At 38.9% G+C, this 18,439-nt stretch overlaps 1 protein-coding gene across 3 annotated transcripts in view; it reads right to left on the bottom strand.

Annotated features, from left to right (window-relative positions):
* Positions 1 to 18,439, bottom strand: part of cdh23 (cadherin-related 23) — a 1,336,251-nt gene that overhangs the window by 125,586 nt on the left and 1,192,226 nt on the right. For all 3 annotated transcript variants that reach the window (XM_051923904.1, XM_051923901.1, XM_051923902.1), the window contains exons 37-38: positions 15,081 to 15,302; positions 10,189 to 10,308 (exon numbers count right to left, since the gene is read on the bottom strand). In XM_051923904.1, coding sequence (XP_051779864.1) covers positions 10,189 to 10,308; positions 15,081 to 15,302 — 342 coding nt within the window. The remainder of the gene's footprint in view (positions 1 to 10,188; positions 10,309 to 15,080; positions 15,303 to 18,439) is intronic.

The raw sequence follows: 18,439 nt of genomic DNA, 5'->3' as shown, positions 1-18,439 counted from the left end.
TGTGAATTTCCCCTTGGGATTAATAAAGTATCTATCTATCTATCTATCTATCTATCTATCTATCTATCTATCTATCTATCTATCTATCTATCTATCTATCTATCTATCTATCTATCTATCTATCTATCTATCTATCTATCTATCTATCTATCTATCTATCTATCTATCTATCTATCTATCTAAAGCTTGGTGCTGCTAAAAGAGATGCTGGTTAGACCATCATGGGGCACTTACTCTGTGGTCTGCATGTGAATCCAAATGCCACCTCGCAAGGATGGGGACACTGTGCAGCAAAAATGGTGCCATCCTTCAGATGATATCTAAAACCAAGGTCCTGACTTTCTGTGATCATAAAAGGTGCCTGGGCATCTTTCCTAAAGAGTAGGGTGTTTCCTGGTGTCCTCGCTAAATTGCCCATCGCAGCCTGGTCATTCTGGCCCACTAATCGTCCCCTATATCTAATCAGCTAACTATCTCACTCTCCACTTTATCACTTAATAACTAAAGTGTGGTGAGCGTACTGGCGCAAAATGGCTGCTGTTATATCATCCAGGTGGATGCTGCACATTGCTGGTGGTTGAAGTGGCTCCCCCCTCTCTATGTAATGTGCTTTGAGCGTCTTAAAAAATACTATATAAATGCAATGTCTTCTTTTTCTTCAAAATTTGATGGTCACAACTTAATACTAAGTATGAAAATACAACTCTTGCTCTGCAAATATAAGGACCAAATGGAATGCAGCAGTAGACCTAGGACCCCATGCTCTTGTAGTACCTTACATAAGACATCAAAGAGTAAGCTTTATCCAGGTCTAGAAAGCACTTGCAGAAAGAAACTGAAGCTCAACTATTCTCACAATCTCCAATCCAGTACCCTGACATATACTTTTCCCTACAGAATGAACAGCAGGATCTCTCTGTAATTGCATACTTGCCCACTTTTTTAAAATAGTGACCATTCCACAGTCTGCCATTCCTGAGGCTCTGTCCTTGCCTTCCATGCCAAATTTTATCCAAAACATCCTGACAATATCCAAGGCTTTCAGGATTTCAAGTTGATTCTAATCCATTCTAGTATACTTAGCATTACTGAGATTTACAAACTGTTGCAGTGACTTCATTACACTGATGGCCCAACTGCAACCCATGCTTCTGGCCACATCTCCTTTGGTGAGAATTTCTCCACTGGGTTTTGAGTTCTTCAAAGTACTCTTTCCATTTCTCCGATACCCTCAGTTAAGATCAATACTTGTCATTCTTGTTGAGAACAGCCTGTGTGGCAGCACACTGGTGTACTGGTTATCAATGCTTCCCCACTGCAATGTGTGTGTGAAGTTAACATGTCTACAAGAGTTTTTTTTCCCACATTACAAACAATAATAATAATAATAATAATACATTTTATTTATATAGCACCTTTCCCATGCTCAAGGCGTTTCACAGAGTCTTAGAAAAAACAGTAGGGAACATATGTAACATTGGATACAAATGTTTTCCTGAATAGAACAATGAAACAGATAACAAAGCATTAAACAGAATAAAGAACAATAAACCAGAGTAAAATACTAAATTCAATACTAAAAGAAAAACCTAACAAATAACCTAATTTGTGATATAACACACACAATCTATCCTGAGCACCTGGACAGAGAAGTAAACTGAAAGAAAGGGTAGAATGTTAAGTTAAGATAAAAACCTTTCTAAACAGATGAGTTTTAGGTTGTTTTTTAAAAGAATGAATGGAGTCAGCTGATCTAATTAATTTCGGGATGTCATTCCAGAGTCTGGGCGCTATGGAGCTGAAGGCCCTGTCACCCATAGAGTGTAGATTAGTGTGGGGCACAATAAGATTACCAGAATCAGAGGACCTTAGTAGGCGAACAGGAGCATAGTGATTTAGAAGGTCACTGATGGAGTCTGGTGCAAGGCCATTTAAAGCTTTGTAGGTTATTAATAGAATTTTATATTCAATCCTGTAGGACACAGGGAGCCAGTGAAGACAAAGCAGGATGGGTGTTATGTATTCACTGTTGCTGGTTCGTGTAAGGACTCTTTCAGCAGAGTTTTGAATCAACTGGAGCTATGATATAAGATTAGAAGGGGCACCTGCCAGCAGCGAGTTACATAACCGATGCGGGATGTGATAAAAGCATGGACAAGTTTCTCAGCATTAGAAAAGGAGAGGAAGGAGCAAACATGGGATATGTTACGGGGATGAAAGTAAGAAAGCTTCTTAATGTGGTTTATGTGGGCGGAATAAGATAGGGAGGAATCAAAAATGACACCAAGATTCCTTGCATCAGAAGAAGGTCTGATCAGATCACCGTCAAGAGTGACTGAAAAGGACCTCATTTTCTTAAATAGCGCTTTAGTGCCAATTTGCTCAATTCAGTTTTGTTGCAATTTAATTTTAAAGAGTTCTGCTCCATTCAGGTTTTAATTTCACTGAGGCAAGTTGTGAGCTGAGAAAGCTCTGATGAAGTTTCACTTTTAACATTGAAATAGAGTTGAGTGTCATCTGCATAAAAATGATAACCCAGTCCAAAGCTACGAATAATATGGCCAAGGGGAAGCATATAAATACAGAAGAGAAGAGGGCCGAGGACAGAGCCTTGAGGAACTCCTTGTGTGACTGGCGCTGAGCTGGATCTGCTGTTGCCAAGACTAACAAACTCTTGCCAATCAGTCAGATAGGACTTGAACCACTGGAGGGCAGTGCCAGAGATACCCAGCATGTTCTCCATTCTGGACAGTAGAATGTCATGTCTGACAGTGTCAAATGCTGCACTGAGGTGTAATAGAATTAATATGCTGGTTTGTCCAGAGTCTGCTGCCATAAGCAAATCATTGGTTACCTGAAGATGAGCAGTTTTACAGCTGTGCTGCGCCCTGAAATCAGACTGAAAGGGTTTCATCAAATTATTAGAGGAATGATTAAGGCATTAAGGCATGATTAAGTTATGAGCTGACTTTAAATTGACTCCAGTGTAACTGTATGTACCACCAACAAGCTGTTGCCCTACACTGAGTCTTATGCTGCCACAAAGCTGAACTGCATTATGCACTATTTGTATAGATCACTTTAAAGACAGAAAAACGGAAAGCTTTTTATTAACCTGTGGTTTTAACCTCTTTATATAATTGCGCTGCAAAAGCCTAAACCAAAGCCTTTAGTGATGTACTCTGAAGCAGGAAATGCTTTATTTATCCTGCTCGTCAATTCACGTGCTTTGTTTGATATAACCACTGGACTGTTTCTGCATTGAGTCTGAGTGCTGAATGACTCTCTTCACACCTAACACTTCAGCCTTGAACACTCAACTGGACAACTTTAGACAGCATGTTATTGTTTCCCTAAGATAGGGCTGAGTGACCATGTAGTGGAAGTCAACCAGAGTTTTACCTTTTCCAGAATTTACAACATACTTTCGTTTGTCTTTCCTCCATTTGCACCTAACCCGTTTTTGTATCCTGTCATGTAAATCTTACATTTGTGGGTTTACCATTTGGCTATATAGAAATTTTGCCACAATTTTACATTTTCATAATCAGTCTAGTGCTCTGGTCTAGCCTTTTTAGAAGGGCCCAGTGCAAATGTAAACTGAACTGAAGATTGGCGTAGGAGTAAAAGAGAGATGACACTCATGGAAGACTGGCTGTGTTTGGAGCAGGTGCTTAGTGTTTTTTGTACAAGTGCACTGGGCTTAATTGCAGGTTTATATGACATATATGGTTTACTTTGCTGTTGTAGCTGCTGATTTGGGTGGCACTGAGGTGTTGTGATCAGCTCCTACAACACATTTTAGTTTTCAAATTCAGGTCCAGTCACTAACTGTTGAGTCTGTATGTTGTCCCTGTGACTATATGTTTTTTCCTTCAGAAAAATTTAAAAATTCCAAAACATATTCTGTGACATTTGGCTGAGTGTACCTGACATTAGGATTGTGTGATTTGATCTTTTATTTTACATACAATGCTATGATAAAAGTATTGATCCACCCATTTTCCAACCCGCTGAATCTGAACACAGGGTCACGGGGGATGATAAAAGTATGTACCTTGAAAAAAACTTTTTGAATTTTTTCTTGTACAAATTCTTGTACTTACCATATACCTGATCAGAACTAGTATAGTTAAAATCTTGTTAAGTGTTCAGAGAATACCAGATAAGTCAGTAAGTAACTTTGCTCTAGCCCTAGGTCTACAGTGTATATCTGAGCTGGTGTCAATTTCAAGTCATGCCTAAAGAGGACTGGACAAAGTGTTTGAATATGGCAGGGAAGTCAGGACAATACTATGATGTCCCATTGACCCACTGGGTGCATCAGGACAACACAAGACCAGCATACATTTAGGCTAATATAGAAAATCAGAGTCTCTATCAGGCCATCATCCAGAGACCACGCTGGATAAGATATCAATAAGACAAAGATCCAACTCATTATCTAAGCATATTGGATGCCTAGACTCCTAAGCGGACAAAGTGCTACTCATCTAGGTTACATTGATATAATCTGGCACAATCGTTGTTTTGCTTCTGTTTTGGGCACATTTGTTCAATCATTATAGATAACTTAAGATTCCTAAAGTGTGAACCTTCTTTCCTGTTTGTTGTTGTCTGTGTAGGCTGGTAAGTGTAAATATACAATGGCTGTAGCGGGGATTTAGGACACTGTGTTTCAGTCTAAGTAATGAAGTGTCTGCAAGTGAGAATAGGGTCACCCTAGGACCCTTCCATGATAAGACAAGTACCCTGTGACAGGCTGATGAATTCTCCTCAGTTGGACCTTGTTCAAAGCGTGGTGCTGCCCAGCACAGGCCCCAGCACTCTAATGAACCAAAATTAGATTATATGGACCAGGAAAGTGATCAATGGTGCCATGCTAGAACATCAAACCATTGGCACTCATTGACATTTTGCTAAAATTGTTTAATTTTTAGTACATTCATTGATTTTAGCAAGTTATATTTAGCTGCATGTTATGCTTTGGAGTTTTGATGGAAATTAATGACTTCAGTTCGCAATAATAATAAATAGCTTGGCTTTCAGTTACTATAATACCCTGTTGATCAAAGGTGGCAGCAGTCACACACTATATAAAGCTTCATTAATAATTCTGTCTTATAATGACATCCATCACATGAGCACTGAATCATCCAGTGTGCATCTATAGCAAAACTGCTTTATTGGATGCAACACTGAATAAAATACTTCCGATTTAGTGCTGAGTTGTGATGGACAAGCCGGGTTGTTTCCTGTCTTGCACATGATTCTCTCAGTATAGGCTCTGGCTTCATAATATCTTTAAATTATCAAATTGCCTGGATGATAGATAAATGAATGGATGTGAATTTTGTTTTTATGCATCTTGTGTTATGGTGTCATAATTCACTCAGTAACAATTACTGGATTTACAAGATTTAAGATTCTTATGCAGATTTAGAACAAGGTCATTGTTAAGTTGTTTTCCTTTTTTTTAGCCTACTTTACCTTTGAAATAGTGTGTTTCTGCCATCCATGCTCGTAACTAAAGCTGCAGTGCTTGTCTATTGCAAAGTAGTACTAATGATATTTTGTTTAGCCTAATTTCTTTCCAAAATTAGGAAAACAAAGTCCTCTGGATTGGCTTGTAAAAAGTCAAAAGGAACTAAGGAAATGCTTCAAACAAAGACATTTCAACAGTACTGCTACAGCTAATAAGTTGGCACCTTTTCCTCTCCTGTACAAGAATATTTATGTGTCATGAAAAGTGGCTGTTCTGTGTGATGCTGGTGAACAGTACAAGGTGGCGTGACTTTCATCTGCAGATGTAGAAGTATAAGCCTTCTATTTAGCTAACTGTGCATTTCACAGTACACGAGTAAGACCAGGAGAACATTAGAAAATTTTGGATGAGAACATGCCATTCAACACAACAAAGCTTGCCAATCCTATTCACCCAATTCCACCAAAATAGCATCAAGTCTAGTTTTGAAGGTTCCTAAAACCTTACTGTCTACCACATTACTTGGTAGCTTATTCCATGTGTCTGTGGTTCTCTGTGCAAAGAATAACTTCCTAATGTTTGTGTGAATTCTACCCTTAACAAGTTTCCAACTGTGTCCAACTTTTCTTGATGACCTCATTTTAAAGTAACAAGAAGTCTCAATCCACTGTACTAATTCCCTTCTTAACTTTAAACACTTCAGACACTTCATAACACTTAAACATGTCTCCTCTTAATTCCAGCTTGCTTAAACAGAAAAAGTTCAACTACTTCGGCCTTTCCTCATAAATCTTGCCCTGTAAGTCCTTTAATCAGCCAAGTCACTACTCTTAGGACTTTTTGTAGTGCTTCTATGTCTTTTTGCGTAGCCTGGAGACCAAAACTTCACACAGTGCTGCAGATGAGGCCTCACCAGTGCGTTATAAAACTTGAGCATAACCTCTTTGGACTTGGACTCCACACATCATGTTATATAACCTAACATTCTGTTAGCCTTCTTAATGGCTGGCAGTTCATAGTGACGAGTCAACTGCGACTTCCATGTCCTTCTCATAAGGGGTACTTTCAAATTTCAGACTTTCCATTGTGTATTCAAAACTATCATTTGTACTTCCTACGTATGTGCAATACCTTACATTTACTTACAAGAATACACACGATTTCAGTGTTCAGCCAACAATAACAGGATCCCTTTATTACCACTGGGTATTTCACACACTGATCATACTGTACATGTTTGATTTGTTTAAGATACAATCTTTATTACATTCTTAACTTGTGCTATTGGCACCATATGAAACAGTATCTGCATATGTCTTTGAGGGTATGCCCTGCAATGGCCTGGCACTTTTCCCAGTGCTGGTTCCTGCCTTGTGCCTGATGCTTCCTGGTATTGGAAAAGCTACCCAGAATTAAATAACACCGTAAAATATAAATGCAATGAATGTAACATGAAATATCATTTACATATATTAAGCTACTCAGAGTTAGCTGAGGAGTATGTTTATACTGTGTGTACCAGTTCAGAAAGTGCATGATATTATTTCTGCTTTGGCCAAATCAACCAAGGCTAGCAGTTTAAAAGTTTTTGTTCATTCTGTTAAAACAGCAATCTGAAATGTTTCTTCAAAGACATGTGGCAGTGGAAAAAAAATACTACAAAAAAGTGTACTAAAAATAAGGTTATCACTCCAACAGGTTTATAGGATTTGAAGCAAGTGTGAATTCTACAATCTCATCATTTCTTATTGGATAACTGCATTAAACTGTTAAAATGTTTTGTATAACTCAGGCAGCTCTATGAACTTCCAGTGGACATTTTGGGCAATTCTGTATTATGGTATTTAAATATGAAAATCAATCAAACATTTCTATAAAATTCTGTGGAGATTCTTCAATTGGCTGAAGAACCTTGGCCCATTGTTTTGTGGTCAGGAAGCAGGGGAGTCATGATGTTCATTCACTCCTAAGGGCTTTCAACCCACTACTGTCATCAGTTTCATTTCATTTCCACTATGATAAAATAAATCTTTGTTTTGAACATATTTTACTTTTCACAAGTAAAGCATTCGTTTTGAAGTCAAGTGATCAACTGATTCCAGCAACAGAAACATTTCGAGAGGAAAAAAAAAGCATTGACCACAGCTGGATTTCTGCATGGGCTAACTTGGGCTGTAGACCAGGGCCCTGAAATGAATCAAGATATACAAAAAACATATTTGTACTTTGTTTTTAAAGAAATATTTCAACGACTAGGCTGGCAGATCCAGTCCTCTTTAATTCCTTTTTTCTGCTAGTTGCACACACACTGTTATTTCCATGTTTATACATCTCCAGTAAACTACAGGGAGTAACAGAAGATGGCTTCTGGACAGCAATTGTGGCAGCAGGAGAGCTGAAAATGGGCTGATAGAGTGTAAAGTGCATGTAGAAGAAAGTGATTTGTCATGGTATGATAGTGACAGGCAATGGCCAGTGATGAGTTGATTGATTCTACTTCTAGTGATGAAACACATGAAGATGACAGCTTTGCAGAAACTCTGATGCCATTTCTGACTGTGCATGTTGTGTAAAAAGAGCTTTGGGTAACTTTTAAAGCTGCCATTCACAGATCTTCAGGGCTCAAGGAAAGTTTTTCATGTACAGATTAATGCCTTGCAAAATTTCCATCTGTTAATAAGTGATGGCACGTTAGATGTAATCGTGAATGAGTACAACCAACAAGCACATCAACTCATCACCATGCACTGAAATCTAATGACAAGTGTGTTCATTTCAGTTATGACAGTTTCCTGGTTTTCTTTGCCCTTATAATAGGTAATAAATTAAGAAAAACTGATGTTGAAATGTACTGACTAACAAAACCTTTATCTGAAACACTTTATGGACCATCTTGGGTAGTGTATCAGCAGTGAAAAACGTGTCAGTATACTTCCCAGGTGTTTGCATTTTGTTACCAGGAATTACTTGTCACTTTGTACAGCAGTAAGAATTCCTTTTAAAAATCAAAATTGTTCTGTACAATTTACATACCCGAGAAGAATGATGAGGTGCACCAATCAGAAGGTTAGGAAAGGTCATTAGATTATGAAACGATACAATCTGGACCTCCTACAGCTACAGAGCTGAATGTATATTGAAAACAGGTAACGTTTATTGGTGTAGCTGGACAAAAGTGCCCAGAGTCTGTAAACTGATGACAAACTAAACCCGTTTATTTTCCATCCATCCATCCATCCATCCATCCATCCATCCATCCATCCATCCATCCATCCATCCATCCATCCATCCATCCATCCTCTTCCGCTTATCTGAGGTCGGGTTGCGGGGGCAGCAGCTTGAGCAGAGATGCCCAGACTTCCCTCTCTCCAGCCACTTCTTCTAGCTCTTCTGGGAGAATTCCAAGGTGTTCCCAGGCCAGCCGTGAGACACAGTCCCTCCAGCGTGTCCTGGGTCTTCCCCGGGGCCTCCTCCCGGGGACGTGCCCGGAACACCTCACCAGGGAGGCGTCCAGGAGGCATCCTGATCAGATGCCCGAGCCACCTCATCTGACTCCTCTCGATGCAGAGGAGCAGCGGCTCTACTCTGAGCCCCTCCCGGATGACTGAGCTTCTCACCCTATCTTTAAGGGAGAGCCCAGACACGCTGCGGAGGAAACTCATTTCATCCGCTTGTATTCGTGATCTCGTTCTTTCGGTCACTACCCATAGCTCATGACCATAAGTGAGGGTAGGAACATAGATCGACTGGTAAATTGAGAGCTTTGCCTTACGGCTCAGCTTCTTTTTCACCACGACAGACCGATGCAGAGCCCGCAAGACCGATGCAGAGCCCGCATGTTTATTTTTATCTATTTTTATTTTTGTTTTCATCAGTGGCGTAACGTAGTGGGGGCGCCAGGGGCGGCCCGCCCCGGGCGGCACTTTTAGGGGGCGGCAAAATTTCACAATAAATAATAATAATATCTTGTAAAAATTTGAACCATACCTAAATAAGGGGGCGGTGGAATTTTCCTCCGCCCCGGCCGGCTGACACCCACGCTACGCTACTGGTTTTCATTTTATCTTAGCTTTACCTTAATATAAAATACACAATATTGTGAGAATAGCTTCCAGAATGTTTTTAAATATTTGTTCCTCCCCCTCTCCTTGTCTCTCTTTTCAAAACAGATAGCTGAAATGGATCCCAGTCTCCTTCTTTTTATTATTTAACATGACTTACTGTGCTTTCATGGCTATCCCCATAATTCTAAACTTTGGCATTGAAGAGTCTATCCCTTCTTCTCTCCATTTTTTGTTACTTTCCATCCACCCACTGCATACTTTTACACTATTTGCTGTTCTTATATTAGCGCCTGTACAAGTTTGGGCGACTTCTAAGCTTTGACATTACATATTTGTTTTTTTTCATGGTTTTCCCTTCAGAATACCTTGGTGGGACCCAAACAATGGTTCAACCCCAAGCACCTCTCTATCCTAAGAACACCCCTGGACATTGCTGTGTGGTTTGTTGGCTGTGTTTTGTAAAAATCTCTGCAATTTTTTCACAAAAGTATGTATGGATTAATTTTGGCATTCATATATTTACCTCCTAGCTGCCACACACAAGTAATTGAATTCTATTATTCAACTGAAGTAATTTTTACAAACAGGTATTATTCAGTTTTCCATGCCTAACTCTACTATGAACATGAATGCACTTACTGTGGCACTAGACGTGAGCCTCTGCAGCACGATGGGACACTGGTCAGTGGCTGTGATGATGAGAGTATATCGACCACTGCTAATCTCAAAGTCCAGGGCTTTTAGAGTTACAACAGCACCCTGTGTGGAAATAGAAACAGTTAAATATAAAAATGAGATGCTAGATTAAAGAAGGCTGAAGACTGAAAAGCTCCAGTTTTTACTTTATAAACCTTTCTTAACATCTACCTAGTTTTTAAGCATTTAAAGTAGCATACTGTTTTAAGAATCACTTGGTACAGTATTATTTAGATGTTATATAAAGGAACATTTACCCTTTTGTTGTCAGTAAGCCTCATTGAAAATTCAACTGTTTGTAAATGTCTAAATTAGCATTGCTGGCACTAAACTGTTCTTATATATTTTGGTTATTATTCTACCATTTTTTAACCCACTTATCCAACTCCAGGTAGAGCATATATTTGATGCCAGTCCATACACACACCCATGCAGTGCCACTTGAAAGACGCCAGTTAACCTAACGCTCACAGCTTTGGGGTGTGAGTGGAGAACCATGCAGGCTTGGTGAGAATGTGCAAACTCCACTCAGCCAGTGAACCCCTAAGGCAACAGCATTAAAATTTGTGAAGCCATGCTGCTTCCATCACCATTATTCACATGTAAAAATGAGAGTATGGTTGCACTCCAACCAACTGGCAATGCATTACATATCATGCCCAAGATGTCAGGTGGTACATTACCTTGTCAAGATGCAAAGGCCGCTGTCGAAGATATCAGCTGGCACATTTCTAGGGTGGGTTAAGGCTGCAATAAATAACTGCAGAAGGACATGCTAAAAGCAGGCGTCCTGGATACAAAGTGGCAACAGCTGCTTTATTGGCATATTGCAGAGTCCTGTAGGCCTTCCTTAGTGCTGTTATTTAAGTAGGCAGGCCGGTCAACAGAGAATCCTGGGGCCAATCAAGGGCAGTTTCAACAAGATGGGTTCTGTATGGGTCATGTGCTTCATAAACCTAGAAGTTATCTTCATAGTGCTAACTTAGAAGTCCTTCATAAACTTACAAGAACCTTAAAAGAAAAGTTCAAAGTGAAGATTGTGGAACAGTGTATGGACAAGGCTGAACTGGCAGAGAGGAAGAGGAGGCCAGTATAATTCTGAAGATGAGGTAGATAGGAAGGAGTTTTATCTTTGGCTTATTTCGAGAGGACGGCAGTCTAGTCACCATATGGGGCCTGAGAGGATATTACTGTAGTATAGGGAGCCCCAGAGAGGCGAAGTTTTGATTATTTTGTTGGATATCCTTTATTATTAAATCTTTCTGTTAAAACTTGTCCTTATACTTTTGTATTCTTTATTAAAAAAAAAAACAAAAAACTTAAACTTCACTGGCCTTATTGTGGGTTTAGTAAATGGGATAGGTCACCATTACTAGCATACAGGCTGATGATACCCCAAATCATTTCTTTAAATATTTGGTAATGCGTGTCAAAAATATGCCACAGTGTATTGAACATTGGCATTATTTTGCATTACAAAGCAGATTTAATTCTCATCTTTACCTTTTTTCTTAAATATTCATATTAGGCAGAGTAAAACAGCACTTTTTGCTTTTGTATGAGGAAGACTCAGTGTACAAGACTAGACAGCCATAGATAGGAGCAGGTGCAGGGTGTACTATTGAAGTAAGATGGCTTTTAATGGGGTGGGGCAGGCCCATGATGGACTGGCACCCTGGCATCCTGTCCAGGGTTAACTCCCACCATTCACCCAATTCAGCCAGAGATACTTGTAAGCCCTCCATGACCCTGAACCGAATATGTGAGTTAGAAAATTGCTGCAAGGTTCTGGTGCATCATAAATTGCTACGGCAAGTGTTATAAAGCACACCTCTACTACAGCACCCTTTCATGCCTCTTTTAAAGTAAATCTAAGATCTTCTGATAATGATACATTTGAAAAATGTCATAAAAACACAATAATAAACTACAAAACAGGCTGAAGAATTAAAAAACAGTTGGTGTGGGCCATAATGGGCAATGTATATACTATAGCATACTGATTTTACGTTGTTTATATAAAATTCAACATTTTTCTTAACATCAATTTTTTTTCATGCAAAGAGCTGCTTTTACTGTATATATTGCACTTTCACAGAAACAGTAACGTCCAGATGCAATTATGTAGATCACTAGGAAAACCACTACTAAATTACTAGGAATTCCAATTTCCCATTTTCCGTGACAGTACAATTGTTTAAAGTGCATACTTTAACATGGGAGGCAACCAGAATCATTGCTTCTCGTTTAATCCCTAACTAACCACACTGTACATGGGCATAAAAATGCATCTCAAAATGTGTTATAAAGCACACCTCTACTACAACACCCTTTCATGCCTCTTTAAAATTAAATCTAAGATCTTCTGATAACGATACATTTGAAAAATGTCATAGAAACACAGTAATAAACTACAAAACAGGCTGAAGAATTAAAAAACAGTTGATGTGACCCATAATGGGCAATGGACATCCTGATAGCACACTGATTTTATGTTGTTTGAGAGCTACTGTATATTGAACTGAATGTAAGGTATGGGCACAGTTTGATATTTAGGCTTGGGGGGCCTAGATGAACCTTAAAAATAACGGCATTTTTTAGTCTCAAATGTATTGGTACATATTTACATCACATCCTATGTCAATTATGGCAAATTGTTCGTAATATAAATATGCAATATAAAGTTAATCTTACTAACTTAACATTAACACATTTAAAACTTTGACATTATGAAACAATACACAAAAAGTGTTAATGATATTTAGGTGACAGAAAATGTTGCTTCTTTAAATTTGTCAACATTGTCATATGCATGCGTATAGGGGACACCTTGGAGACTATAAATCTTCGTCGCTCCTGGAGTCCTCCTTCTGCAAACCGGAAGATTGACATCTGTGCCATCTTCCGGTGTCTGTCCAACTGGACTCACTTCTTTCTGTCAGAAGGACTTAAGACTGGAAGATTCGCCATCTTGAGATAGTTTAATTGGGAACTCATGTCTGGAAAGATGTTTCCTCAATTATTCCCTGTTTCTTTTGTGATTATTTCACTTTAGTTATACGGGGTCACCAGGGTGGTGCTCCAGTTCTTTATTGCGGTCTGGTCTGTTCTCTTACAACATATTTTAATTCTGACAAAACAAGCACATTCTTATTTTAATAAGACAGAAAATGTACACATAGCATAACATTTGGATGTGACTTACTTATCTGATTTGAAAGCTGAAGCATTTTCTGGCTTTTATTTGCTTCATTAAAGAGACAGATATAATTTATTTGTTTTTAAATATTTTGCCGCAGGCGTGAGTGTGATGTGTGTTAGAGATCGATCTGATCACCATACTGCTGTTAAGTACAGGCAGGCATAAGCATCAGGCACGCACACACTGCCATTTCAATCGCTTGTGCTGAATTACTCTGTTTTACAGGAGCAGCCATCAGATGTGTAAAAAGAGGAAATTATTGTAGCCAAAATCTGCAAGCTGAAGTGACTTCCTTCAAGCTAAATATGAAACAGTGAACTAATCTGTAATTAAAATTGTACAGAACACTTCTCTGTCTGTTTTAAGGATATGTGACACACAAGAGAGAGTTGCTTTGGGTAGGATGGATTATAGCATACGTTGATCCATCCTTCCACCCTCCAAACCCACGTATCCAGGGCAGGGTGTGGCTGATGCCCAGCAAGCAATGGGCACACAGAGGAACAATACCTGGACAGGAAACCAGTTGAACTGCAGAGTGAACACACACACAAACTCACATCAGAGGATGATTTTGCATTGCTAATTCACTTTAGACTATGGGAGGAAACCAGAGCAAAGCCACACAGACTTACATGCAAACTCCATGCTAGAAGCACCTGGGATGGGACCCCCAGACTCCTTACTTTGAGGCAGTAGTGTAAACATTGCATCTCCATGTGGCATATATGTTGATTAATAACATATTTACATTAACTGTGGCCTTAAAACAATGAGGAAAGAATACCCTTTATCTGAGACTAATTTTAGTAGCATGGTGCATTGCTTTTGGGGGCTACAATCCCCAGCCACCCCTTAAACTACACCCATGAAATAAAGGCACTTCAAAAGGGACAAACTCATCTGGCATGAAGAGTAACAATAAGTAACTGAAACTCTGCAGTCTGGTAGTTCAGCCTTGGTGTCCTCTTGCTCTTTTTTAAAAATCTATTTCCTCTTTGTATGTGGTCATAAATCTTCCACTGCTGGTGTTTATATTTTCCATTAAACTGAATTCTTTGACAATGCAGAGGCATATTTAGTTTGTTGATTCAAGTAATAAAGGAGGCCTTACAGACCAAGGGGTAAATACTCAAACATTCTGTGTGACCAGACATATGGCAGGTTGATAGTCACGGTCAATGTATACATTTATCTCAGGCTGTCTGATCATTTTCTGTACAGCCTACTCTTAAAATGGATAAAGAATGATTGTATTCTCAGCAATGCCATGGTAACTGCACATCTTTTCATTTTTCTCAGCCTGGCAAACCCAATATATCACCAGTGCAGTCCACTTTAAGTATTGTACTAAGGATCTTTCAGAATTCACCTGAGAGCTGAATTTTAAAAAATCTTATTTCAAAGTAGGTTCACACCAAGTACTTCATTATCTACATCACAAACCTGGCAGCCAGCGTGTGAGTCGTTTTAATTAGTTGCCTGTCTGGACATAACATTGACAGTAACACTACAGTTAATTAAAAACACAGTAGGAAAAATATTGAAACAATTGCAATTGTGTTTAAAAGGAAATGTAAAACAATGCACCGGGCGCAGGCAGAAGCGGATATGGTTTGTTTGAATTACAGACCGTGGTTCTGTTCACACCAAATGTGCCGCCCACATTTCCCTCCTTAATGCCGTAGAAGACTGTGCCGTTAGGCCCCTGGTCCCTGTCCATAGCACTGACAGCCACCATCATGATGCCTGTGGTATTGGGTCCCTCGCTGAATGTCACCTCGTACATGGATTGTCCAAAGACTGGGGCATTGTCATTCTCATCCACAATTGTAACAAAGACAGTTGTGGTGGCCTGTAAAAAAATGACAAATAGAGAGGGGTCAAAAAGGGTAACATAAACAAAAAAATAAATAAATAAACAGGAAAATCAGAAAGGTGATCCTTCAGTTATTAAATACTGGAGAGTTCAGATTCTTTGAATAAAAAACATAATGACATATGTCAATTCACGTGGTATCTTTCCAGAAGCTGAAGAGTAAAATCAATGAACATGTCTACCATGTAAAACAATAAACACAACTACATCATTACTGACACTGGAGCATCCTGGGTGAATACTTGGAGCAAAGGTGTACACTGGATCTATAGACTGTACCTATACTGTTCTATCATTGGGATTCCATTTGTTTTGTTTAATGGCACATAGGACAGTATCTTTGTTCTTTTGCTAATCTGAAAAAGCTGTTCTCATTCATCCATTCAATTCATTATCTTTCATTCTTTAAAACCTGTGAACTTGCTTTGCCAGTACACAATCACTGAAATGTTCATCATGGGGTTAATTTCTGCTTCGAGACCAATGCAATTGGGGTAGGTCTTAGGTGCTCTTGACCTGAAATTATATATATATAATTATATGTCCGGTCTGGAAGTGAAAGGTGGAGTCGGGGTAAGGGCTCCACCTCCGAATATACACAAGCGAGGCCAGCACGTTAGCAAAACGAAACATCCAAAGAGAGAGTTACTCACTTAGTGGCTAATACAGAAGCGAGGCGAGCACATCGGCAAAACTAAACCTCCAAAGAAAGACAGTTGCTTAGCTGCTAATGCACAACGATGCGAGCATGTCTGCAAAACGAAACCTCCTAGGAGAGAGATGCCCAAAGTAGTTCCTTCCAATTACCTGACATCTCTACATTTCAATTTTTTTTTTGACGATTTCAACACGGTCTAAGACCTCATGCTTTTAACAAGATGGGCTTACATAGCTAGTATATACAGTATATATATATATATATATATATATATATATATATATATATATATATATATATATATATATATATTGTGAAAGATAGGGGCACTGTCGACCCCTTGAACCCTCAGATCAGACGTCAGACAACAGATAAAAGTCCAATATGACTTTATTTTATAATAATTATGTGCACCAAGCACACTCCACTCCAATATACTCATAAATAACACAATAATAAATCAATAATCAATCAATCCTCCACTCCCAGACGCGTTGCCACCCTTCCACCCAGCTCAGCTCACTCGTCTGGGTTTCCCACAGTCTTTTATAGTCCATGACCCAGAAGTGCTCCTGAACCCTTGTCCATGTGACTCGTTAGCACTTCTGGGTCAGATGAAAACTCTCCTTCTTCATCCCGGAAGTACGTTGTTTCCTCTGTCCCGGTAATTTAGACGCACTTCACGGTTATAGGGCACAAGTCCTTGAGCCTCCCTGCAGCGTCCTCTGGTGGGCCCCACGGTGTTCAGCAGGGTCGGGAATAAAAACTCCATTGTCCATGATTCCCTGCTGGTCTTTGGGGCACTTCCATGCTACAGGGAGGGCTCCATCTAGTGGCCTGGGGGTATTGGCCGGGATGAACAGCCGGCCATCTCCTCCCACAATCTATACTAATAAAAGGCAAAGCCCTCACTGACTCACTGACTGACTGACTGACTCATCACTAATTCTCAAACTTCCCGTGTAGGTAGAAGTCTGAAATTTGGCAGGCTCATTCCTTACAGCTTACTTACAAAAGTTAGGCAGGTTTTATTTCAAAATTCCACGCGTAATGGTCATAACTGGAACCTGTTTGACTGACTCACTAATCACTAATTCTCCAACTTCCCATGTAGGTAGAAGGCTGAAATTTGGCAGGCTCATTCCTTACAGCTTACTTACAAAAGTTAGGCAGGTTTCATTTTGAAATTCTACGTGTAATGGTCATAACTGGAACCTGTTTTTTGTCCATATACTCTAATGGAGGAGGCGGGAACGAAGGTAAATGACGTTAATTGTTGACTGTCTTTTAATACTGTGTACTTATTGAGTGTCTTTTAATACTGTGTAAGCATACATATTAACACATGTGCAATTAAACGTGTGCATTTACGGGGTGATTTCTCAGGCTTAAAAGCTCGCCTTTTATTAAAAAGGTAAATGCAAACTCTTTTCATTCTGAAGGGCACAAACCACGTTAGATTTCAGCCGTTAAACGCGCAAAAATGTCAGTACACCAGATAAATAAGCGCAACATATTATCAGTTGTATTGTATGCTTACAATACATATAGAAATGTGTTAATCGTTAACCAATATTGTGGGATGGTGTTTTTCGACTCGCACTTTGATTTAAACGATTGCATGTCTTGGTGGGTTTGCGTAGCTTATTGTCAATATCTTTACAGCTCTTTTTAAGACTTAATTTAAAAAGGTTTTCTTTTCTTCTTAATAAAAATTTAAAAGCAGTACTTTAAAACCAGCGCTCACTTCACTCCCTTACGGGAATCGAACCTCGGATGTCAGCGCTACAGGCTAAGCCCCTAAAATTGCGCCACGGCGTGTGGTTCGTTTATTTAACAGCATGTAGATCGGGGTAATTACATTAACGGCATTCGTAGTCTGATTCACAATCTGATTGTATATATGTAATATATATATATACACACATATATATAATATGTATATATATATATATACACACATACATATATATAATATATATATATACACATATATATATAATATATATATACACACATATATATATATATATATATATATACACACATATATTTATGTGTATATATATATTATAAATATATATATAGGTGTATATATATATTATATATATATATGTGTATATATATATTATATATATTTGTGTATATATATATATATGTGTGTATATATATTTCTATACTAATAAAAGGCAAAGCCCTCACTGACTCACTGACTGACTGACTGACTGACTGACCAACTTCCCGTGTAGGTAGAAGTCTGAAATTTGGCAGGCTCATTCCTTACAGCTTACTTACAAAAGTTAGGCAGGTTTTATTTCGAAATTCTACGCGTAATGGTCATAACTGGAACCTGTTTGACTGACTCACTCATCACTAATTCTCCAACTTCCCGTGTAGGTAGAAGTCTGAAATTTGGCAGGCTCATTCCTTACAGCTTACTTACAAAAGTTAGGCA

Source organism: Erpetoichthys calabaricus, chromosome 2 (genome assembly GCF_900747795.2).
Source record: "Erpetoichthys calabaricus chromosome 2, fErpCal1.3, whole genome shotgun sequence".
NCBI lineage: Eukaryota > Metazoa > Chordata > Cladistia > Polypteriformes > Polypteridae > Erpetoichthys > Erpetoichthys calabaricus.
Note: the sequence above shows the minus strand (reverse complement) of the source record. Positions and strands in the feature narration are given on the sequence as shown.